This window comes from Malaya genurostris, chromosome 2, assembly GCF_030247185.1.
Source record: "Malaya genurostris strain Urasoe2022 chromosome 2, Malgen_1.1, whole genome shotgun sequence".
Classification (NCBI taxonomy): Eukaryota; Metazoa; Arthropoda; class Insecta; order Diptera; family Culicidae; genus Malaya; species Malaya genurostris.
Window position 1 is genome coordinate 95,382,597 of NC_080571.1, and position 24,570 is coordinate 95,407,166.

At 40.6% G+C, this 24,570-nt stretch overlaps 2 protein-coding genes across 6 annotated transcripts in view; one reads left to right on the top strand and one right to left on the bottom strand.

Moving 5' to 3' along the window:
• Nucleotides 1-2,448, top strand: LOC131427064 (thiamine transporter 1-like). The gene is made up of 2 exons (XM_058589967.1): nucleotides 1-999; nucleotides 1,060-2,448. The coding sequence occupies exons 1-2, from the start codon at nucleotides 874-876 to the stop codon at nucleotides 2,266-2,268; spliced, it is 1,335 nt and encodes a 444-aa protein (XP_058445950.1). The 5' UTR covers nucleotides 1-873; the 3' UTR covers nucleotides 2,269-2,448.
• LOC131427063 (MYND-type zinc finger-containing chromatin reader Zmynd8) overlaps nucleotides 2,442-24,570 on the bottom strand; it is a 27,339-nt gene continuing 5,210 nt past the window's right edge. For 4 of the 5 annotated variants that reach the window (XM_058589964.1, XM_058589963.1, XM_058589962.1 and 1 more), the window contains 4 exons: nucleotides 13,832-14,006; nucleotides 11,384-13,776; nucleotides 10,664-11,323; nucleotides 2,442-2,994 (listed from right to left, as the gene is read on the bottom strand). In XM_058589964.1, coding sequence (XP_058445947.1) covers nucleotides 2,755-2,994; nucleotides 10,664-11,323; nucleotides 11,384-13,776; nucleotides 13,832-14,006 — 3,468 coding nt within the window. In that variant the 3' untranslated portion in view covers nucleotides 2,442-2,754. Of the gene's footprint in view, nucleotides 2,995-10,411; nucleotides 10,575-10,663; nucleotides 11,324-11,383; nucleotides 13,777-13,831; nucleotides 14,007-24,570 lie in introns of those variants that run through there. The other variant, XM_058589965.1, reaches the window with a different exon arrangement.

The window sequence follows — 24,570 nt, forward strand, 5'->3', positions numbered from 1 at the left end:
GTGAAACCCTCAACGAGTGAACACGTCGTGTCGTGTTAATGCGGTGAAAATTCGAGTATTTCGCGAGAAAGAAAGGATTTTCATCCGTACTTCGGTGACTCCACGTTGTCCAGTGAAAAGAAAGTCCATTGGACTATAAACGAAAGCTAACTGGCAATATAGCTAAATCGCTGTGCCATCAATCGACGTCATCTCAAGTGAGGTGACACCACCTGAAGTGAAGAAGAAGAAGAGCCTGATTTAGAATTTGCGCTAATACAGAAAAATAAACTTTTTCCATCGCAATTACAGTTACACGTCTCACCATAATAAGGTATACTTATGCTCTTGTTGCTTTCTGTCAGTTTTTTTACCAGCGAACACAGCACCAACAAGCAACGAGAGACCCGGTATTAGCAGTCTGTTGACAGTGAACACAAATAAAATATTATGTTGTCACATGGTGTAAATACGTAAACTATAATACGACCGGTTCGCGATACCCTCATTCCAACATTGCGATATCGCAAACGTCAAAACAAGCTGCTGGATTACGACAGTGTTAATTGAGTTGTTTATAAGGCGTATTCTTAGAGCATTGGGATAAATTCTGCACTACACATCAAAGCGGTTGTAATCCTTATCAGTAGCGTATTAAACTCGTGTTCACCGTAGTCTTTCCCTACAAACATATCATTGAATTCCATTCGACATCAATCAAGGTACTTTAACCTAGAGCCAGATTCTCATTGATGATAAATACTCAATTGCCGCGAATATCGCACGACGTTACCTACTGTAGAATTAAGTTACCAGTCAGTGAGCATCCAACAAGCGAACCGAATACATTGATTAGGTGACCAACTTTTTTGTGGCGTACGCTACGAAAACAAAATGCAGCAATGGCTAAAAATATCACTGTTGCTATGTACGTTTGGCTTCCTGAAGGAAATTCGTCCCAGTGAACCATTTATAGTAGATTACTTAGCTGGACCATGGCGCAATATAACGATGACAGAGGTATGGAACTATCGGATTATGCAACAGTATATGAATAATGGAAAATGCTTTCTGTTTCAGGTCGTCCAAGAAGTCTTCCCAATCGGCACATATTCTTACTTAAGCCAGTTAGTTGTTATTTTTCTAGTTACGGATTTACTGCGATACAAACCACTTATTGTTGTGAATGGCCTTGCGGGGGTAATTGTCTGGAGTATGCTGATATGGACTACCACACTTCAGGCACTCAAAATATTGGAAGTGTTTTATGGTACTTACTGTGCGGTGGAAATTGCTTACTACAGTTACATATACGCAAAGGTAGACCGAGAGCACTACCAAAAAGTGACATCGCATACTCGGGCAGCTATATACAGCGGAAAATGTTTTGCTGGCGTTTTAGCACAGATCTTAGTGTACTTCGAAATAATGGACTACAAGGAACTCAACTACCTTTCACTGGCGGCACAAATATCTGCTACTGTATGGGCATTGTTTCTGCCATCGGTAATGACTAGTATGTACTTTCATCGAGCGGCTGTATCAACCGGAGTTGATGAATTTTTAGAGGACAATGAAAGGAATGATAATGGCAGTATAGGTTATACCAAATCCATCAGTAAGGTTCCGTTGAAACGAAAATTCATTTCCGCATTTGTTTTAATTTGGATGCATTTCAAAACATCATTCACGAATCTTACCGTGCTGGAATGGAGCATCTGGTATGCACTTGCTATGGCAGGTTATATACAAGTAATAGCATATGCTCAGGCACTATGGAGTGAGGTAGAACCCACTCAGAGGGCAGTTTGGAATGCTGCAGTCGAAGCGACTGTAACTTTACTTGCAGCTATTGTTTCACTACTGGCCGGTTACATACACAGTGGTTTCTTGAAGCCCAGAAGTAGTCTCTTTGCGCTGTCCGTGCTATCTTTGGGGCAAGGTGCAACCATAATGCTGGCGGCAACCACCAATCAGCTTATTGTTTCATATCTAGGGTACATGGCCTTCAGTATACTGTATGCCTTCACGATAACCGTGGTGAGCGCCGAGATCGCTAGGAACGTATCCGACGATAGTTTTGGATTGGTGTTTGGATTCAATACGTTGATCGCATTATCACTCCAGACAGTGCTGACGTTCGCAGTAACAGATTCCGACGGATGGTTTGCGCTGAACATCTTTGAACAATTTATTGTGTACAGCTATTACTTTGTTGCTCTTAGCGCTATTTATTTAGTATTTTTGTTAGGTGAAATATTTTACAGAGTTTGGGGTAAAACGGATTGACTTACTGAATGCTGCTATTACATACATTAGAGTAAAATGTAGATCATATAAAAAGACTTAAATAGATATTCGCCAAATTAGGATTTGTTTCAAATAGAGATTACACAACACTAGTACAAAATTGCTATAGACAGGATTGTGATAAATATAGACTGAAATTACACGCACTCTCATCGGTATAAAGAAAATAGTTACAATCTGTATTAACATATAGAAAGTTACATTAAGAAAACATTCTATTTTTCGTTTCGATGCTCATGATAGTTTTATCAATATTTGCGAGTTCAATTATTGCAACGTTAATTACTTGGAAAGGGAAAGAAACACTGTTTTATGCAAGGAAATGTACTTCTTGTTTATAAAAGTCGATATGACAAGTAGCAAATATCTGAATGAATGCCATTTAGAATCCTTTTTTTGCCAAAAATTGTATGTACAAATAAAAAAATAGTTTCGTTTATTTCGTCACAGACCAAATTTATATATTTATTTAGGAGTAGCCAAGCATTTATCCGTTGATGAAAGCTTGCTTCCGACGTTACTCCGTCCATAACTGCTAGCTGACATGGTAGCAGCAGTTGCGGAACTCGAATGTGTCGGTTGCCCAGCTGGAGATGGAGCTGAAGCGGGTTTAATCGTAGCTGTCGATAAAGGATTCTGCTGAGACCATGTGTTGGCAACGATTGTGTATGGTGACGAATGGCTAGCTCCAACGGGGTTGATCATCTGTAAGACAAAGGTAACGTGCACATTAGATAGTGTTTATTAATGTCGTAAAAATGACACACTTGTGCTAAGCCGACTAGTCCATTAGCCGACCAATTACCAGCAAAACAAGGAAAATATAAAGAAAACCGAGAACGTATTTGTTTGCTCCAGGCATTGCACACGTTTTGATTAGAAAATATATTCATGGAAGGAAGCTGAAATCAACTGGTAAATGAAATTAATTTGTGTTATACCAGACCCTGTCAGCTTGGAGCGAAATCAATCTTCAGTTCAGCAACGCCATCGTACGGCATCACATTCAACATATTATGTCAATTGTATGAGTGCACAGCCCTGCTATCTAGGCGCGCACGAATTTGACATTTCTCTCCCCTGCTTCTATGTATGAGATTCGATGCGGACTCGCCTGGTGGCGACATGCTCACAAAAAAGGATGTAGCCAATGATTTGTTCGGAAAATGTGAGAGCTGGATATCTTGCAAAGACATCATATCAACAAGATATCCAGCTCTCACATTTTCCGAACAAATCATTGGCAACATCCTTTTTTGTGAGCATGTCGCCACCAGGCGAGTCCGCATCGAATCTCATACATAGAAGCAGGGGAGATAAATGTCAAATTCGTGCGCACCTAGATAGCAGGGCTGTGCACTCATACAATTGACATAATATGTTGAATGTGATGCCGTGCGATGGCGTTGCTGAACTGAAGATTGATTTCGCTCCAAGCTGACAGGGTCTGATATCTTGTTAATATGATGTCTTTGGTTATACCAAAGACTACATAACAAGATATCCAGCTCTCATATATCCCGAACAAATCATTGGCAACATCCGTTTTTGCGAGCATGGCACCCTCAGGTGATTCCGCATCGAATCTCGTACATAGAAGTACGGGAGAGAAATGTCAAATTCGTGCGCGCCAAAATAGCAGCACTGCGCATCCATACAATTTACATGATATGTTGAATGTGATGCCGTTGTCTTGGTATTACATTTCTTTTGTGGAATTTGACCTTTCTATTTCAGCAGACTTCGCAGCCGATTCTTAGCGTTGCACGGCTAGTACTACGATCCTACCAACCCGTACACAACCTGACAGAAATGAGCCTGTTTCATATGTGTTCCACTGAATTCAGAACGGCGCTAGTGTACCTAAACAATACGGGTGCAATGAATCACGATACAAAAAGATTACAAGAGAAACCAGTACTTTATTACGTTATTTACGGTCACTGTGTATGCGTCCAGCAATATATTTAAAAGGAGCGTAATTTTCATATTGTGACTCACGCAAGAACTCCTGAATGAAATCAAAATATTGTGAATTTTTCTAACAGCGCTGCATAGCAACAAACTTATCAATAACACACGTCATAAATCTCCAAACATGCGTATTTTACAATCTTTCTATCTTTTAATTGACTGCCCAACGTCTTCTCTTTGTTCTAAAAATATAACTATTGATAGTAATTGATAGAGTTAGAAATGAAGTGTTTTTTGAAATGTGGTATGTGACTTTCGAGTATCTAACGTATTTAGTCGTATCAACGAAAACGCAAGGAATTAGTAGCATTTGTAGGAGTATTTGGTATCATTGGGTGATCTTCTAACGACTCGGATAAAGATAAGAGAAACATAGATTTAATCTTGATTTGCAAATTAGTAGTATTGTTCTTCAAGATTCAGTAGAATACCTTACTTCACGTTCACTGTTCATTGAAATGTGATGAACTACTTTTAAACCTTCTATTGATGAAAAGGGAAAAAATCGACGTGAACATTTCTAAAGGGCCTTAAAACAATTGACAGATTCTCTTTGTTTACTATCTCTTTCGATTATCAGCCTCATTCTTGTTTACGGCCGTATGCGATACGTTCGAAAGTATAGCAAATTCGTATTCCCGTTTACGTTCGAATCAATCACACTTTTAAACATCGTACATGCATAAAAACAACGCCCATCCAACTTTAAACTATCAGTTCTGGTACAGATTTGAGTTGTAAATAAAAATCTTTGATATCATTTGTTATTTGACTTGTTTTTTTCACTGATTTTGTATCATCATGTTTGCTTACGTCCGTATCGACCATACGACGAACACATGCTTTCGAACGAATGCGAACAAGCCATTCTTGTTTTCACTCGAACGTGTACGTACGCGACTCCTGTGCAAAAGAAGGATCTGCAGCGCAGGTAGTTTTTTTAGGAAGATTCCAAGCATCAAGGAAGTGACGAATGCTACATAATAAATAAATATCGTACTCAGGACCAATTTTATTCAAGTCGGTAAATGAAATTTTCAAATTAAACTTCGTGCAAAGTAAAAAAAAGCATTTGAAATAGCAGTCCGATCAGTAGTATCTGCGAAAAATATGTTGCATTTTTCTTGCAATTTTGTCATGTTTCCAATAGCCTACATATTTATTTCATTGGTAAAATCATGCATTTGATATAAAATAAAGCATGTTTACCCATGGCGTATTTTCCATAAAGTACTTAATAGATGCAAAATTGATGCGTAAAAACTTTGAACCTCGCATATATTCAAAGGCTCCCCAGAAAAAAAAGCATTTTACTATACTGCTATGCTTTCTAAATGATTTATGCAAAACACAAATTTATGATTTGATTACAAATCACCTTTAGATTCGAGAATAATTTTGTTAGAGATCGGTTAAACTTTTTTCAATGTGTTCGAACGGTTGATTCGCAACATTAAACTGACGAATCGAAACCACGGCATTTCGCCTATTCGTCCGTAAACGGGAATGGGACATTTCGTTCGTACGAATGATGTTCGAATACACGTTTCGTTTAAAACTAAAATGGCATACATTCTAGCGTTTCGCATATGGTTAATCACATGAATTGGACTGATTACATCAAGGCTTAGCATTTATTTTAAGAAGTTTACTGATATTTGAATATTTTGTGGCAAACGATTCGCGTTCGAATTCATTCGAGTGAAAACAAGAATGGCTTATTCGTATTCGTTCGAAAGTACCCGTTCGTCGTATTGCGGATACGGACGTAAACAAGAATGAGGGTGTATATCTGCGTAATTACGCAATTGTTCGTTACATGTATGATACTATTACAAAGCTGGAGATATTTTGTTTCATTCTATATGCAAAATTGGTAAGTGAACGTGAAAATTTAGGTGTTATTAACCGAAGAGAAGTAAACAAAGAGAACCTCTCATTGGTTTATGTGCCCTTATGAAATGTTCACGTCGAATTATACTTATACTAAACCATAGTAACTAATCATCATAATTATTTTATAAATGTCAAGAAAGGCTAGCAAAATTTATTTTACTTATTTAAATACACTGAAGTCTTTTTTTATGCGAATTTACGTACCGCATAAAAAAACCGAATAACTCTGAAAATTCGCATTAAAAAAACCGCATAACTTTGAAACTTCGCATAAAAAAACCGCATAACTCTGAAACTTCGCATAAAAAAAGACCGCAGAAGGGTAAACCGCATAACTCTGAAAATTCGCATAAAAAAACCGCATAACTCTGAAAATTCGCATAAAAAAATTGCGTAAAAAAACCGCATAAAAAAAGACCTCAGTGTACAAAAATTTAAACTGCAGATTGTCGAAAAACAGATACGTTACTTCCAAATGTTATTCTATTTACGACGCCATTGTGGAACCAGAGAACCAAAACTTTTACTTATATTCTCGATGTATGGGAGCTGTCAAGTTGTCCACGGGTTGGATCCTACTGACACTATCCCTCCCAGATTGGTACTCAAGCATACGACAACTGACTTGTAAGACTAGCGCCCTATACATTGAACCGCCAACCCGGGTCTGTTTTTGTTTCGTGTTATACTCACTAGTACCAAATAAAACATATTTTTCGGAGAGCAAGCAAACGGATCCCTACAGGGCGTAGAGCGCGGATGATTTTCTATCTCATTTGTTTAGTATGTCCCTTAAGTCCAGAGCATTTCTTTGACCCCTAGAAGTATATTTTCCCCGTTTCAAGAAAGGCCCCAAGTGACCTAGGCGCATTATAACTAAACATTATTTTAGCTGTCAAATGCGTGTAAGGATATTGATTAAATGCAACAGTTATACATGTTTTTATAAATCTATTATAAAGCTTAAAAGCTTTATTATGTATGTTTTTATCGCTCCGACCTGAGTAAAAAGATTCTTTTGTTTAGATTCGAATCCATGACGATCATGACCAGGCCCGTACCTAGGATTCCGTTTCGAGAGGGGCCCTCAGATGAAAAAATAATGTTACTGAAGATTGCTTAAGTACATAATTTCCGGTGCGCCTTTTACCAACGACCTTAAACTTTTACACTTGAACTATCATTATTGGGTATTTAAATAAAATATGTGACTATGAGTGAGAGATGGTTATTGTATTACATTTCTTAACGTTTGATGTCATGCCATTTCAATCCAACATATCTAAGACCTTCTAAATGTCCATTTCTAGAGCACAAAAATATTCTCCTTTAAAAAAATAGCTCCTTTACTGCAATCCGTGGAGAACGGAAAGCATCTTCTAAATTTGTAGGACATATTAGTCGAGGGCCACCCGATCTACATATCGTATCTGAATAATTTCTATTTGATATTTTAACTACTAACTAGACCAGACTTATGTCAGCACTTACTTGTTAGGGCTTGATGGCCGGGCATACAAACTTACTTTCGTTATACAGGTTTCGGTATCAGGCTCCGGAAGTGGCGGTCTAAAATTCCAAAACGAAACATCGATTTCTCATGTCGTTTTCGCTTAAGAAAACTGAAACTGACCCAGGGTAGTTTCATCACGAAACTGTGTTTATTTCGCACTTAGCAACGGGGGCTTGATCAAACCTAATATAACAACCAGGTTCGAAACTGACTCGATTTTCAGTTCAACAACGTTGAAACTAGGTTCGAAACTAGCTTCAAACAAACGGTTTGACAGCAGTTAGGGTGGAAACTGCATTAGGTTTGGCATCAAGCGAAAACCACATCAGAGATGAGTTGAGGTTTGGAAACAGATAACAGTTCGAGAAGGCAAATTCAGGTGAACAAGGTGATTTTTTCAACTTAGTAGCGATGCTCGTGTGCTTCATGTAAGACCCTTTCAGAGCGATTTTGGTCTCTAATCACTTTAGTACTCCAAAAGTATACTATGACAATCCCAGAACCCCCCCCCCCCTCCCCTCCCCCCTCTGGGGACGTGCCTGAACGCTACTCTGGCTTCTTGACTCGCACCTTTCATCTGAAACCTAATACTTGACAAGGTTTGTTCGCAAATAAGAATCGTACTTTATCACTCTAATAGCATTATAGTGTTTTCACACTTCCCAAATTGGTGCGGGTAATTTTTTTACATCTGTACTACCGACAAATATTGGTGAATAAAATTAAATTTAGACTAGCTTTCAATCAAAGAACTAATCTAATTTTCATCGACACTAAGGCATTGCACTTTTATGATTACAGTTTGATATAATGCATATGGTTCAGGATCAGGGAGAGAGGCAGTCTCTTTACCATCCAGCGAGACTTGAAGGACTATTGGTCCATTGATTTCGAATTCCTTCGTTTTTGTTATTGGAATTCCTCTGTTGGTGTCATTATCGGAAGTCCATTTCGATTTCATTACCGCCAATCAGAGCTCGTAGTGGGTGGCTGACATTATTCTCTCTAGAGCCCACATGGAGGCTGTTCAACCCGATTACCGGTCGGTACATTGCCTCCCTTCCTACTTAGGCAGGCATTCATGTCGCTGATGACAATTTTTACGTCTCTACGTGGGCAGCCGTCATAAACTTGTTCCAGCTGCACGTAGAACGCTTCTGTCTCGTTGTTAGATCTCCCTTCGTGTGGGCAGTGCACGTTTATAATACTGCAGTTGAAAAAACGACCTTTAATTCTCAACTTACACATTCTAGCGTTAATCGGCTGCCACTTAATCACTCGCTGACGCGTCTTGCCCAACACTACTAAGCCAGTTCCCAGAACGATGGTTGTGCCACAGGTTTGGTAGAAGGTAGTCGCTCGATGTCCGCTTGTTCCAAAGATTGAGTTCGTCGTATTATTATCCTTTCGCAGCCTACGAAACCTAGCGACTTGCGTTTATGTGTTCCAAGTTTCCATTCGTAGTCCTGGTTTGTTGCGTGAGTCTATGTCAATTGTTCCGGGTCGTATTTTTCCCTGTACTATTTGTATTTTTTACGGGTAGCTTATTAGGCCTGCGCCAACACTCTGTCTCACCATAGGATCATCGTGCTTGCTCTGTTTAACGTCTCAGCTAGCACTAGAACTTGTAAGCGCAACCACTATTTATACTCACCTTACCTTACCAATGATATTTATTGCCTGAAGATTCTATACCTTAAACTCGTTCGTTCTACTTTAGAATATTGCTCAGTAGTTTGGAACCCTCTTTACCTTAATGGACCTCATAGAATAGAATCTATACAACGTAGATTCGTACGTTTTGTTCTTCGACGATTACCTTGGAATAATTCACATCAACTGCCGAGCTATGAAAGTCGCGGATTGCTGATTGGTCTTGACACACTATAAGTACGACGAGAGCTGTCACGTGCTTTGATGATAGCTGATATTTTGAATGATAGGATTGACTGCCCCGCTTTGCTTCGTGAGGATAATATCAATGTTCGTTCTCGTGCTCCCCGTAACAACGCCTTTCTTCGACTACCTCTACGTCGCACCAACTATGAAACAAACGGTGCCGTTATAGGGTTGCAAAGATCGTTCAATCGCGTATCATCTGGATTTGACTTCAACCTTCCACGCAAAACAATTCAAGCAAAATTTTTACTTAGTATTAGAAATTATCATTAGGACTACAATGTGTCTGTCAAATTGTCAAATAAACTGAGTTGAGAAAGTTATTCGACTTACAATCAACGAATTGTGATACAATATCGTCTCTTCAGCCTTAATAGTATCACAGGAAGATTAGTTGGACAAACGTGGAATATTTGTTATAGCGACGCAAAAATTTGAATCTAATTTCATCTTACCTACAAACTCTGATCTCTCTTCAATTGTCGAATCTTGCCTATTTAGTCAATTCATCGAACAGAGATAGCAGATATCACTCTAGATATTAATTTTATTACATAAGATGAATGGGGGTACTGTTACCCTACGATAAACTTTTCAAACGTATTTTATAACCGATACATCAGTGTCCGAAATGCGAACTAAATTTGCAGACACAAACCAATGTTACATATTTTACTCATAGATGCCACTAGGGTCGAATTAGAAGAAAATGTAATACTCGAAAAAGAACTAAATCATACAGTAATTTTCAGACCATGCATAATTGTAACGAGCCATCAAAAGGGAATATACAGTCGCTACAGGCGATTTTTTCTCAACTACTAAATAGAAATGCAGCACTCTGACGTACTTCATTATATCTTGTATTGGAAACTTAAAATGATAATTTGATAAAATCTGCGCACCAGTAGCAGATATTCTAACATTATATCCAATTTACAAAACCAATTCAATCGGATGCATCACATGTGGAACGACGGCATAGGTGAACTAAAAATTAACGCTTTAATATAGTAAGTAGGAAGGAAAAACGAAAGTTAAAAAGAAAAGTTAGCTTGTCATGGGAGAGTTTCGTGACACAGTTCAATTTACCAATCGCTGGAAGGATTGTCCTTTTCCAAGTTGTGTTGCGCCTCGTGCCAGTGGGATAATGAGTTGCTGTTGTTGACTCTGATGTTGCTGATGTTGGGTGTGGTGTTGCTGCTGTGCTGGCTGTATCGTAAGACCAGATCGCCCATTCAAATTCAACGTTTGCACGGTTGTGATTTTTGGCGTGGTAATATGCTGAGTGGTTACCTTGCTGTTGGTCACATTAGTCGGTTTATTTGCAATCGCTGCGCTCGGCAGATTGAACTGGCTTTGTGTACAATTGTTCATATGGGCAGCCCAATGCTGCTGCTGGCAGGGATAGTCACAGTACGACGTGTTCCAACAACAGTAGAATAATGCCTCCTTTCCGCAATTAGTACACCACTGTTTCTTTTTTGCCTCTTCGACCGCACGAATGCGCTCGATTTCGCACTGTTTGCGAACTTCATTTATAATGCGAGCTTTTTCAAGGTCCATATTTTTGCGCATTTCACACAGCACTAGATCGGAATTGTGTTTGAGCTTGGTGATCTCCTGCTGATGGCAATGCTTAAGTTTTTCAATTTCTAATTCCAACACTTTTACTTTCGCCTCCAGGGCGCCACTGTTGTTCGATAAATCTGCTAGTGTATCCTCGATTACGGAGCGGAAAAAGTCGGCCATCTGAAATAGATAAAGATTAAGTCAAGATCAAAAACTAATATCTTTGAATGTGACGTTCACCTTGTAAGAGTTATTTATCAGAATCTGTGAGACAGGACCCGCACCGGAAGGGTAAATACAATCGCCTTCCGATCGCAGAGCACCACTTGGCCGTGATTGCATTTTTGGCGGTGTTGATACTATAGTTTCCGTAACTGCCGCAGCAAGACTGGGTGTAATGAAGCCCGACATCATATGCTGGCCTTCTCCCGACGAAGGACTTGTCGATGTAGATGCACCTGCGACTGGAGTAACATTAATCGGTGTGCCTATAACGGACGCTGACAGTGGCTGCGTTGAGTTTCTGGGTACGTTAGCGGAATCATGGACATTAATTTGTTGTTGCTGTTGTTGTTGTTGTTGCTGTTGTCGATTCTGGGTGATCGGATTAGATGATGCTGCATCGTTCGGTTGTTCAGAGCGGTTTGATTGGTCATTAACCGTAGGAAGTGGACTTGGAATGTGTACCATGTGCATCATATTGCTGCCATTTTTACCAATAGGAAAACTATTCGTCAGGGAAACAGATATTCCGGTTTGTGGCGCCGATGATCTAATCACATGAGTGAAAGCAGGCTGATTGGACAGCGATTTACGGTTCCGTTGTGGTACATTAGCCATCACTTTGGGAAGCGTTTTTGGCAAACTTTTCGGTTTGTCAACCTGTGTTAGTACCAGTGGTTGCCCGTTGGTGTTACCGGCTACATTCGGACGAGGCCCAATTTGATTGGTTAGTTTATTAATGTCTTTGACCATTATCCTATTGCTAGTACGAATCAACACTTGATTTGGGTTCACAACCTGTTTGCAGGGCTCATTAATGGTTGCGGTCGTAGTGATGTCATTAGCAGTTAGTGACTCATCTTCATCTTCCGACAATGGTTCTGATTTGATCGGTAATAGTTCCTGAGAAGCAGTGGATGGTACGTTGCTAGGAGCGTTCATCGGTGTCGCTTCTTTTTGATAATCAGGAGGTAAAGTCTGTTGCTCTACTGGTGGGTCTTCTACGCTGGTTGTTGGATCAGGAGGAGGTTCTTCTTCCATTGGTTCAGTTTTAATTTCGTTTGATAACAAAGGAACCAGTGGAATACTAATATCTTTGTGGATAACCGATTTCGCCTTAGCCTGGACATTTTCATCAACTGTTGGAACAGTATTATTTCGATCATCTACTTTAGAAGAAGCAGTGTTTGTTTGCTCAGTTTCAGATTCAGGTAGTTCAGAATTGGCGTCTTTTTCCAAACTTTGTATTCCGACAATTTCATCATTTTTTGTTTCTTTCGTTTCTCCTTTGTCCTCACTTGATCTGGATTTTGACTTACGCTTTTTCGTTGCCGGCACCGTTTTCCAACTATCAGATTCGCGTTGTATTACTACTGATTCTACTTTGCTATGCTTTTGTTCTCTAATCGTATCTATTGGAGGACTAACGCTCTTACGTTTTCTGTTCGGATAACATCGGGGTGCAGCTACTGCAAATGATTCCGACGTAATCGAGCCAGGCTCCTCATCTTTTACTTTATGCATGGATGTATTTCGACTATTGCGTTTTTTCACTTCACGAGTAAATTCCTGAATTACATCCTTAGCAGTTTCTTTCGAGGGACTAACACTCTTGCGTTTCCTCGTGCAATATGGTCGCGATGTGTTTAACTCAGTCATCAAATCTGAATGGCTAGTTTTGTTTGACTCCGGATATGATTGATATGGCTCTTCCATTTTCTCCGGGTTTTCAGGTCGCAACTGTTCCATACTTTGTAAGGTATCCTTGGGAATATCCTTCACCTTTTCGGGTGAAGCAATACTACAACTGCGAACCATTTTCGGTGTCGATTTTATGGGATTTATTGAAACAGGAGAAACCGAAAGAAAATTATCTGCAGTTTTTATAATTCTTAGCATCAGCTTTGCTTTCTGGGAATCTCCATTCTCAGCGATTCTTTTCAATACTCCCGGTAGCATTGCTTCTAGGTGTTCATCTAATTTATTCGCTTCAACTTGAGTGCGAAACTCAGCATACTGGAACTGGCCATATTTTTTCCTCAGCTTAGCGATATACGTATCAGCTTCAAGCATACATTCCGCCATGGTGGAACGACGTTGAAGTTTAGTATTCGGATCTTTTTCACAGAATAGAAAACATTCTTTGATCGGCACCCATGCTCGATCATGATCTCCGAAAAAGCGTACGTCGACCAACTGATTATTATTCACAGACATGAGTTTGGCAGGCCAAAACGGAAACCCTTTCAACTTTGCCCAAACTAGCAGGTGAGGTTTGGTGCACACCTCAGTAAACCAGGTTTTGCAAGTATTTGCGTTAAAATAACACTCGTTACAAGCTTCAATTTCATTCATTTCCTGTTTACAGATTTTTAGCAAACCTTTTGCTACCGGTAGAAGTTTATTGTTATCTGTAAAACACATTTACATAATAAAAACGAATTTCATAATGTTATAGAAACCTACTAGGATAAATCGAAGCATTGTGCTGTATCCAACTAACGTCTGCTTGGAAGGCATCTGTCGAGCGATACTTTTGATCATCGACGTTGTTCTGTAGCATTAGAAGATCGACATGATTTATCACATATTGATCGTAGTTGGGATATTGCTCCTTATCCAAAGGGTATAAAATGTCGCTCTGGAATGACAAAAATCAGTGCATCGTTAATGGTTTAGAAAACATTTCAGTCTATCAACAGTAAATTCAAAAATAAGTTGTTGTTAGAAAATACTCACAATAGCTAAAAATCAACACTTTTTTACTAAATTTTTCTACGTTTCCGAATTCGATAGGGTACTATTGGATTATAAGACCTTTCATATGAATCTAATCTTGTGAAAATTGGTCGAGGGGTATCCGAGAAGATCGAGTGCACTTTTTCATAGTTTAACACATTTTACCTCATGGATCCGGATGAAATTCCATTGCAGGCCTTTTTCATTTTTTTTAATGTTTTACCTCATTACCGGAAGTTCACGAGATTCTTTATTTCAGTCTAAGTTTATGAAAATCGGTTCTAAAAGATCGAGTGCATATTTTTTCATATACATACAGACATTTTGCAATCTCGACGAATTGAATTTAAAGGTAATTGGGTCTGTCCAATTTTCGACCACTTTTTCACATATTATTGTTCTCCCTATTGTTTTTCAAAGCATCAAGCGCAGTTCGTGCTCGCATCTCACACGACGCAGTCGAAAATCATATATGGTCGAAACAACAGAAACAAAGACAATACAGTAACAGTTCGGCTGAAAAGTTCGTATCGTTTAATAGAAACACATTTTTTTGCCAAAATTCATTTTTATTATTCAACATAATTGCCATCAGAGGCGATACAGCGATTATAGCGATCTTCCAACTTTTCGATACCCTTTTTGTAGTACGATTTGTCCTTTGCCTCAAAATTGGCCTCAGTTTCAGCGATTACCTTTTCATTGATTCTAAATTTTTTACCAGCGAGCATTCTCTTGAAGTCTGAGAACAGGAAAAAGTCACTGGGGGCCAAATCTGGAGAATACGGTGGATGAGGGAGCAATTCGAAGCCCAATTCGTTCAATTTCAGCATGGTTTTATACCATTATACCATGCGAATCCCAAAATACAGACGCCATAACCTTACCGGCCGATTGTTGAGTCTTTCCACGCTTTGGGTTCGGTTTATCGCGTGCAGTCCACTCAGCTGACTGTCGATTGGACTCCGGAGTGAAGTGATGGAGCCATGTTTCGTCCATTGTTATATATCGACGAAAAAAATCGGTTTTATTTCGATATAACAGCTCCAAACACTGCTCAGAATCATCAATTCGTTGTTGTTTTTGATCGATTGTAAGCTCACGCGGCACCCATTTTGCACAAAGCTTTCTCATATCCAAATATTCGTGAATAATATGTCCAACACGTTCCTTTTATATCTTTAGGGTGTCAGCTATCTCGATCAACTTCACTTTACGGTAATTGAAAATCATTTTGTGTATTTTTTCACGTTTTCATCGGTAACAGCCTCTTTTGGACGTCGCAGTGTTCATCGTCTTCGGTGCCCATATGACCAGTACGAAATTTTGCAAACCACTTACGAATTGTTGCTTCGCCCGGTGCAGAGTCTGGATAACACTCATCAAGCCATTTTTTGGTATCGGCGGCACTTTTTTTCATCAAAAAGTAGTGTTTTGTCAACACACGAAATTCCTTTTTTCCATTTTTTTCACAATAACAAAAGTAGCTTCACTTAAAATGCAATATCTCACAAACTAATAATCAGACAGCTGTCAAATTTATACACGTATCTTTTGAAGGTTGGTATTAACTGAAAATGGTATGGATTTAATTCTAGTGGCGCCCTCTCATAGAAACGATACGAACTTTTCAGCCGATCTGTTACAGTGAACAATAGAGTGTACGGAATAGTCAAATACGATTTAACAAAGCCGGAATCTTGGCCTACAAGACCAAATTCAATTTGTATAGATTTCAAGCGTTGCAAAGTTAGACCAGCAGCTAATTGAAATCTTACTTAAAGAACGAATGCATCTAGACACTAATAATGTAACTGAGATTCAATTCAACAAGGCGTCTGTGTGTACATTATGTTGAAAGCGATGCAATTGCATTCACTTTGGTTAACAACGAGGTGCACAGTGTTGAGTGTGATAAAATTACATACAAAATCCCTGTGCACATGGTGGACAATGCCATAGAAGTACGCGTGCATGACCTCCCCCTGCAGGTCACCGATCAGTACGTTCGGGAGAATATGTCGCGGTACGGTGAAATCCTTTCCATCGAAAGGGAAGTATGGCGGAATTTTTTCCCCGGTATCCGGAATGGCGTGCGAGTGGTACGTATGCATCTACGTAAGGCAATTCCATCTTACATCATTTGTGGTCAAGGTGGGACACATCCGTGTAAAACGCTGATTACTTATGAAAATCAGCTGGTTACATGCCAGTTTTGTGAGCAACCTGCACACTACGGTAAACCTTGCACCGAAACTGCGAAAAGGACATCTTCAACCAAAGACAAGGTCAACCGTTCAACAATGGAAACTAGTGTGCGCAGTACTCCTGTTTCACCATCAAACCAACCAGCAACTGCAACCAATGTACAACAAGGCGCATCTACAGCAACTAGCAACGAGCTCAAGACTGCGAACATCAAGGAAAACGAAAAGAAGACGGAAATCAACAACAAAATCACCGATGCGGCAATGGATGACGAGACGAGTCACGAACAAAGTGCCCCTAAACCCTCGCAGGAGGGAAATGGAAGCTCCTCTCCTCCTAGAAAAAGAGTGACAACGAGACCCACTTCAAAAAATGTATTATTTAAAAAATCGGGTAATTCGGCCACGTAAAGCTTGTACGCAAATAGGCCTGAATAAAAATACCTTTTAAATAATAAAGCATCAAGCGCTTCGTGAGAATCTCGTCAGTGAATACAATTTTGCGGAAAAAAAGCTGATCTTCGGCATAAATCAAATAAATATAGATTTCCCATTGTACGGAGACACTAACAGCGCTTCTAGTGAGAAACGGGTTTACCTTTTTTCCATTAGCTACTATGGTTGTGTTGAATGCGCAGGATACTTTGTACGTGCATTTTAGGAGCATTTACGCACCCATTCTACACCAGAGGCTTTTGGTGTTACGGGTCGCTCAACCACAATACTATTACACTGGGGAATTTAGGTTTAATTTATTTATGTATTCGGTCAACTAATCTAATGCCCACCGAGCGAGTGTTCGACGCTTACCATAGTCAAGCGGCTCCAATTCCTAAACCAACTGGATCTGGTATGGATGTAGACCAAGGTCTTTTCGCAAATTTTTTCGGGTGTACGTTATTTGACCGAATTTTGTTTGGCATAAATTTGTTTAGCATAACTTTTGTTTGGCATAAATTTATTTGGCATAATGTCGTTTGGCATAAAATAAAAAAGAGATACTGTTTCATTTGGCATAATTGTTGTTTGGCATAATTTTCATTTGGCATTATTTCAATTGTGCATATTTTCTTTTGATTCGTTTTATTCTGGGAGTAATTTAAAAGGTTGAAATACATAACGGTCTGATGAGGATTATAGGTTTTCCGATTAGTGTTCCGATTATTGATTGGACGACTCGGACTGCGATACCTCGGCGGCTTGGTGCCGCCGAGGTTGCCTTGTCCTCGTTGTGGTCTAAAACTAGAAAATAAATTCTAAAGGCGGCTTTACCGCCTTGCGGTTTTCTAATGCGAGGCCAAGGGATAGCTCCTAGCTTTAAAAAGACCGGGCAAACGAGTGGATTCGGGGGCCGCCGCTTCCGACGGCGGGTCGGCGGCCGACTCAGCCGGCATCGCCTCGGTGGCTTAGTGCCACCGAGCCTTCTTGGCTTCGTTTATGTGGCTGCGCCACATAGATAGACACATAACAAAGATATTCACTTAAAAGTCGAGAGTAAGAATCGAGCACTAATCGGAAATACTCCCAGAATAAATAGAATATATAAAGAAAATATGCACAATTGAAATTATGCCAAATGAAAATTATGCCAAACAACAATTATGCCAAATGAAACAGTATGTCTTTTTATTTTATGCCAAAAGACATTATGCCAAACAAATTTATGCCAATCAAAAGTTATGCCAGTCAAATTTATGCCAAACAAAATTCGGCCAAATAACGTACACCCAATTTTTTAATGTTTCCATGGGGTTTAATTGTGACACGCGCCGTCGAATCGGCAAATTCGGGTCTCCCGAAACACTTTCATTAACAGCAGCCATTGTGGCTTCATTACGCATAGTTTTGGCACGAGACGACGGCTTATAGTCTAATAAAGTGTAATCCGTGCACAAAATAATCTAGGGGCTGGGGTCCACTAAGAGCTTGATAGTACCTATTATCTTTCTCCGGACAATACCAGCCAAGATGCCGTGTGGAATCCGGCGAAAAAAAATACTCAACCAAGAATAGATCCACTGGGTTCTTGCTTCCATGTCGTAGAAGGCGACAACTGCAGGAGTTTCTTTTCCCCTTCAGTTATCAGATTTTTTCATCGTTTCAAATCTGATTACTCTGTTTCACTAAATTATCTCTGCATTCCATTTCATTCCGGATATCTTCTGAGAAAAATGTTCTTCTTCCATGTTATTGCTTGTCTTTCAAGATTAGAAATTGAATGATTGCGGGGATCCGTTGGTATTGCAATGTTAATTATTATTAACATTGTAATATTAGAGGATCGCGGTGGTTGATTTTTATCATAGATAACATAGATCAGTATATTGAATAAATAGAAGAGATTATTTGTATGTTTGATATATTAATAACTTTTCTCGGCAGCCGGCTATCCTGAAATTTCGTAGTATTTAAAAAAGTTTCCACAAATAAGAACTGTGAATCAAGACTTCCCGGGACTTCAATATCGAATATCGTTGAAACGCTCACTCGGGCAGTCTCTGAGTTTAGTGGTGCATCCGAGCATCTTGAAAACGAAACATACTGAGATGCGCGCGAATACTACCATTACTGAAATTCATACTAACAAATATCCTTCTCCCGTGACACTTGTGGAGTGCGCAGTAGTATATACGGCCTCTAGTGATAACAAGTGTTGGACTAACATCTCTTCCCAGTCTTTAGTCGATCTACGTTCGGGCCTGGCCGGCACCGGTACTGATCAAATAACTTTGGGGCTACCAGAATATGTACATTGAGGGAGGATTTGCCATTTAATCCCGATCAGTCACGGAGTAGCAACCAGGGGTGGACGCTCAACTGAAATTCAACAAGAATCTTGATCTACAATTCTGAAGTAGGTTCAACTCGACCTATCTAATGGCGTTTTCGTTTTTAATTTGCACTACACCGGTGCAGTGCTACACTGAGGCATGAATAAACGAACAAAAATGACGAAAACATAAACAGTAACCATTGACTACAATAAACGATTCCATTGCGCAGAGCTACACCAAACTTTTGATGAGTGCTACACCAGTGGTATCGGTGCAGAAAAAGTGTAGCACTGGTGTAGTGCAATTGGTAAAAACGAACGGTTTCAGTGCAGATTTCGCTACACCAGTGTAGTGCAATTTAAAAACGAAAACGACATAAATTGTGCCATATTACGTGGAAAATTCCAGCAACCACAATTAAACACGTCTAATAATAATTATTTTCATCATTCGTATCTTCGTAATTTCTTCCGTATTCCGAAGGGAGACTTATTGCGGATGACCAAACTCGATTTTCTATTAACGTGTGCATTTAAAACAAAATGGACAAAAATGGACGATTTTTCACTGGTTTACCTTCACCCGTACTAAAGAAAACAACCCATGCAGCATCATAGCAACCCATGAGTCAGCAAACAAAATTTTACAGCTCTATCAGTCGAACTCTAACCGTGATAGAAAATGAACAGTGAAGCAACTTCCACGCGTTCAAAGAACGACACCCCTCCCCGTCGGTAACGGATATCGCGCGGCACTTTGTGGACGCCGGCTATGCCCGTTCCGGCATCTACAACATCTTGGCACTGATAGACAACAATCAAGGCATCGAAAGAAAGTTCGGTTTCGGACGGGCGAATCTCGAGGTTGGCCTTATTCATTATGCAATTCGATTATGAGATTATACATCGTGCTGGTGATAAAATGCAACATGTAGATGCGTTATCGCGTGCGCATGTTTATACACTCAAGGTAAACGAGATGCGTTCGGAATAAACGGAATGGTATGTGAATCAATTGCAAGGCGGAAATATCCAAAAGATAAAGCGCGACGTAGAGGATGGTAAGAACGATGGCTACAGGATTATAGATCAAATCGTGTATAAAATTAGGGGAAAGAAAAATCTTTTGTACGTGTCTCAAGTAATGGAGACGTCAATGATGTTCAAGTATCACAACGAATTAGGACATTTTGGTGTGGATAAGGTAGCTGATATGATAACGTGTAACTTTTACATACCTAACTTAGCAGAAAAGCTCAGAAAACACATCAGCGAGTGTATTGCATGTATCAACTATAAACCGAAGTACAGAAAAACCGATGGTTACTTGAACCTTTATGAAAAGCCCAATAAATCGTTCCAAACCATTCACATCGATCACTTGGGTCCTTTGGAGAATGCTAAGGGAAATAATCTACATATATTAGCTGTTTGTGACGGTTGTACAAAATTATTAAAACTGTACGGAGTGAAAACAACAACGACTAAAGACGTAATGAAGTGTCTCAAATCATATTTCTTTTCATACTCGGTTCCAAAGGTTGTGGTATCCGATCGTGGCTCAGCATTCACTTCCAAAGAATTTGAATAGTTCTCACACGATCACGGATTTTATCATGTCCAGTAGCCACAGGGTGCCCAAAGGCTAATGGACAAATAGAAAGGTATAATCGAACCTTAATTCGGCTATTGCCAAAAATTCAGTTGGAGACTAATTTGCAATGAGACAATATTCTGTACAAAGCCGAATATCTGTAGAATAACACCTATAATCTTTCTATTGCCGATATACCGTCCCGGGTTTTGTTTGGCGTTACGCAAAAACTGTATGTAGACCGCAACTAACTAGAGCATATAGAAGAAATAAATGACAACGTTCACTGGTATTTTCGATCCAACCAATATGAAATTGTATCAAAAATCTAACCCGAATACCGATACTAGAGAAAGTGACCTCAGAACAGTTGCGTCTTTGTTTCAGGCTGAAATCTAATGGGCTTAATCATCCAAACTTTTTAGTACTTAACAAAATAACGACATATTCGTAATTCTTGCTTACTAATTGTTCCACAAACATTTTGTATAACCACTAGCAAACGTATGTTCTATTGAGGACAACAGAAATGCCATATAATTATTCAGAAGGCCTCAGACATGTGTTACAGAAATAACAAGACAGTAAACGTAATGCAATGTAATACAATTTTCAGTTCTAGTGGAAAAGTGTAGTGTATTCCCGTAAAAGGCATACCGAGAATTAGCTACATAAGCACTCTTCAGCAAATTATTTATTAATCTTTGAGGCCCTGATATGAATAGCAGTTTGTGTAGACTTCCTGTATATGTAGAGCTACGAAAAAAAACGCATTATATTTTGTTTTTCTTTCACGAACGCTACGTCCGAGTTTCTTGTGCTGAGAAAATTCCCGATCGTAGATAATTGTAAGTAACGAGCTTACATTATGTTTGCCAAAAAGTAGTTTTGGAAAAAGATATACACCCTTATTCTGAATAACGACGAATTGATTTTTCGATCGAATGTGGTTCGATCGAATCATAGCTACCTTTGATTTTGTTAGCGTTATGGGGAATACAAATGAAATACGAGCGAAAAAACGATACGACGTTATTCAGAATAAGGGCGATATTCTTGTTTTATTTATGTTTTATACACTTCCTGCGACTCAATGTTCAAGTCAACAAAAAAGTTTCTACGTTGCTTTTTCGTTATTTCTACGTTGAGAATCTCAACAGATAGCGTATGAATCAGAGCGAAATTGTATGTTATATCTATGATACTGTTGGTTGGTAAACGACTGGACAATGCGTAATTCAGGCCCCAGTGTAGCTCTTAGCCTCTTGTCCAGTAACTCCTATCACTACCTCCCCGCGGTGCCGGCTGGGGTACGAGCAACCATAGGAAAGATCGGGTAAACAACCCCAGTGGGACCTTGGTCGTATGCTAACAGGGAAGGGGGTCCTCTTTAGAGGATGTCGGAGCATCTGTACTCCATGTTAGGAACGGCTTCAAACAGTGTCTGTTCTGGTATCCAGCGGCTGAGTATGAAATGCTGCATCCCGTCCAGCTAAATCCAAGGTGGCAACCCCACTAACGGGATCGTCCTAGTGCTAGTTGGGACGTTAAACAGAGCAAGCACGATGATCCTCCGGCGAGACAGGGGGTTGGCGAAGGCCTAATAAGCCGCCCGTAAAACATCTATTACGAATAATACAGGAGAGAATACGACGCGGAACAATCGGCATAGACCCACGCGACGAAATAAGGACTACGATTGGAAACTTGGAACATGGAACTGCAAGTCGCTAGGTTTCGCAGGTTGCGACAGGATAATATACGACGAATAAAATCCTCGCAGCTTCGACGTCGTAGCGCTGCAGGAGCTTTGTTGGATGGGACAGAAGGTATGGAAAAGCGGACATCGAGCGGCAACCTTCTACCAAAGCTGTGGCACAACGAACGAGCTGGGAACTGGCGTTATAGTGCTGGGCAAGATGCGTCAGCGAGTGGATGGGTGGCAGCCGATCAACGCTAGGATGTGTAAGTTGAGAATTAAGGCCGTTTTTTCAATTACAGCATCATCAACGTGCACTGCCCACATGAAGGGAGACCCGATTACGAGAAAGAAGCGTTCTACGTGCAGCTGGAAAAAGCCTATGACGGCTGCCCACACAGAGACGTAAAAATTGTCATCGGTGACATGAATGTCCAGGTAGGAAGGGAGGCAATGTACCGACCGGTAATCGGGCCGAACAGCCTGCATGCCGCATCGAATAACAACGGCCAACGGTGTGTCAACTTTGCGGCCTCCCGAGGAATGGAAGTCAGAAGCACCCGCAAGGATATCTACAAAGCTACCTGGAGATCACCTGACCAACAGACCGAAAATCAAATCGACCACGTTTTTTGATCGACGGAAAATTTTTCTCGGACATCAACAATGTTCGCACCTACCGCAGTGCGAATATAGATTCGGACCACTACTTGGTTGCTGTATGCATGTGCTCAAAACTTTCGACGGTGGCTACCAAACGTCGAATCCGAACGTCGCGGTTTAACATCGCGCGGCTCCGGGATGCTGAAGTAGCCCAAGATTACGCGCAGCAGTTGGCAGTTGCACTACCAACGGAAGAGCAGCTTGGTGCAGCTACTCTTGAAAATGGCTGGAGAGACATCCGTTCTGCCATAGGTAGCACTGCATCAGCAACGCTAGGTACGGCGGCTCCGAACGTAAGGAACGACTGGTTCGACGACGAACGTGAACAGTTAGTTGCCGAGAAGAATTCAGCTTGGGCGAGCAAGCTGCAACACCGGACGAGAGCAAACGAGGAGCGATACAGACAGGCGCGGAACAGACTAAGCTCGGTATCCCGTAGAAAAAAGCACCAACCGGAAGACCGAGATCGCGAAGCGATGGAACAGCTGTTCCGTGCTAATGACACAAGGAAGTTCTACGAGAAGGTGAACCGTTCGCGCAGAGGCCATGTGCCACAGGCCGATATGTGCAAGGACACCAACGGGGATCTTCTCACGAACGACTGTGAGGTGATCGAGAGGTGGCGGCAGTATTTCGACGAGCACCTCAATGGCGATGTGGCGGAATAAGAAAGTGGCGGCGCGGTAACGAACTTGGGAACGCGTGCGGAGGACGATAGACTGCCGGTCCCAGACCTCTAAGAAGTGGAGGAGGTGGTAAGCCGGTTGAAAAATAATAAGGCCGCTGGCGTTGACCAACTACCAAGCGAGCTACTAAAACACGGTGGTAATGCACTAGTGAAAGCACTCACTGGGTCGTTACCAAGATCTGGGAGGAAGAGCTTTTACCGGAGGAATGGATGGAAACAATCGTGTGTTCCACCTACAAAAAGGGCGATAAGCTGGATTGTTGCAATTATCGCGCGATAACTCTACTGAACGCCGCATACAAGGTACTCTCCCAAATCTTATGCCGTCGATTTTCACGGACCAAGTGTTCGCCATCCGCCAGGTGTTGCAAAAGTGCCGCGAATACAATGTGCCCACACATCACTTATTCATCGATTTCAAATCAGCCTACGACACAATCGATCGAGAACAGCTATGGAAAATCATGCACGACTACGGATTCCCGGACAAACTGATACGATTGGTCAAGGCTACGATGGATCGAGGGATGTACGTTGTTCGAGTATCGGGGATAAACCTGAGTCCCTTCGAAACTCACAGAGGGCTACGGCAAGGTGATGGCCTTTCGTGTCTGCTATTCAACATTGCTTTGGAGGGTGTGATAAGAAGAGCGAGGATAGACACGAGTGGCACAATTTTCAGAAAGTCCGTCCAGCTACTTGGTTTCGTTGATGATATTGATGTTATAGCACGCAACTTTGAGAAGATGGAAGTTACGTACATCGGACTAAATGTTGAGGCCAAGCGGATCGAACTAGACATCAATGTGTCAAAGACAAAGTACATGAAAGGCAGGGGCTCG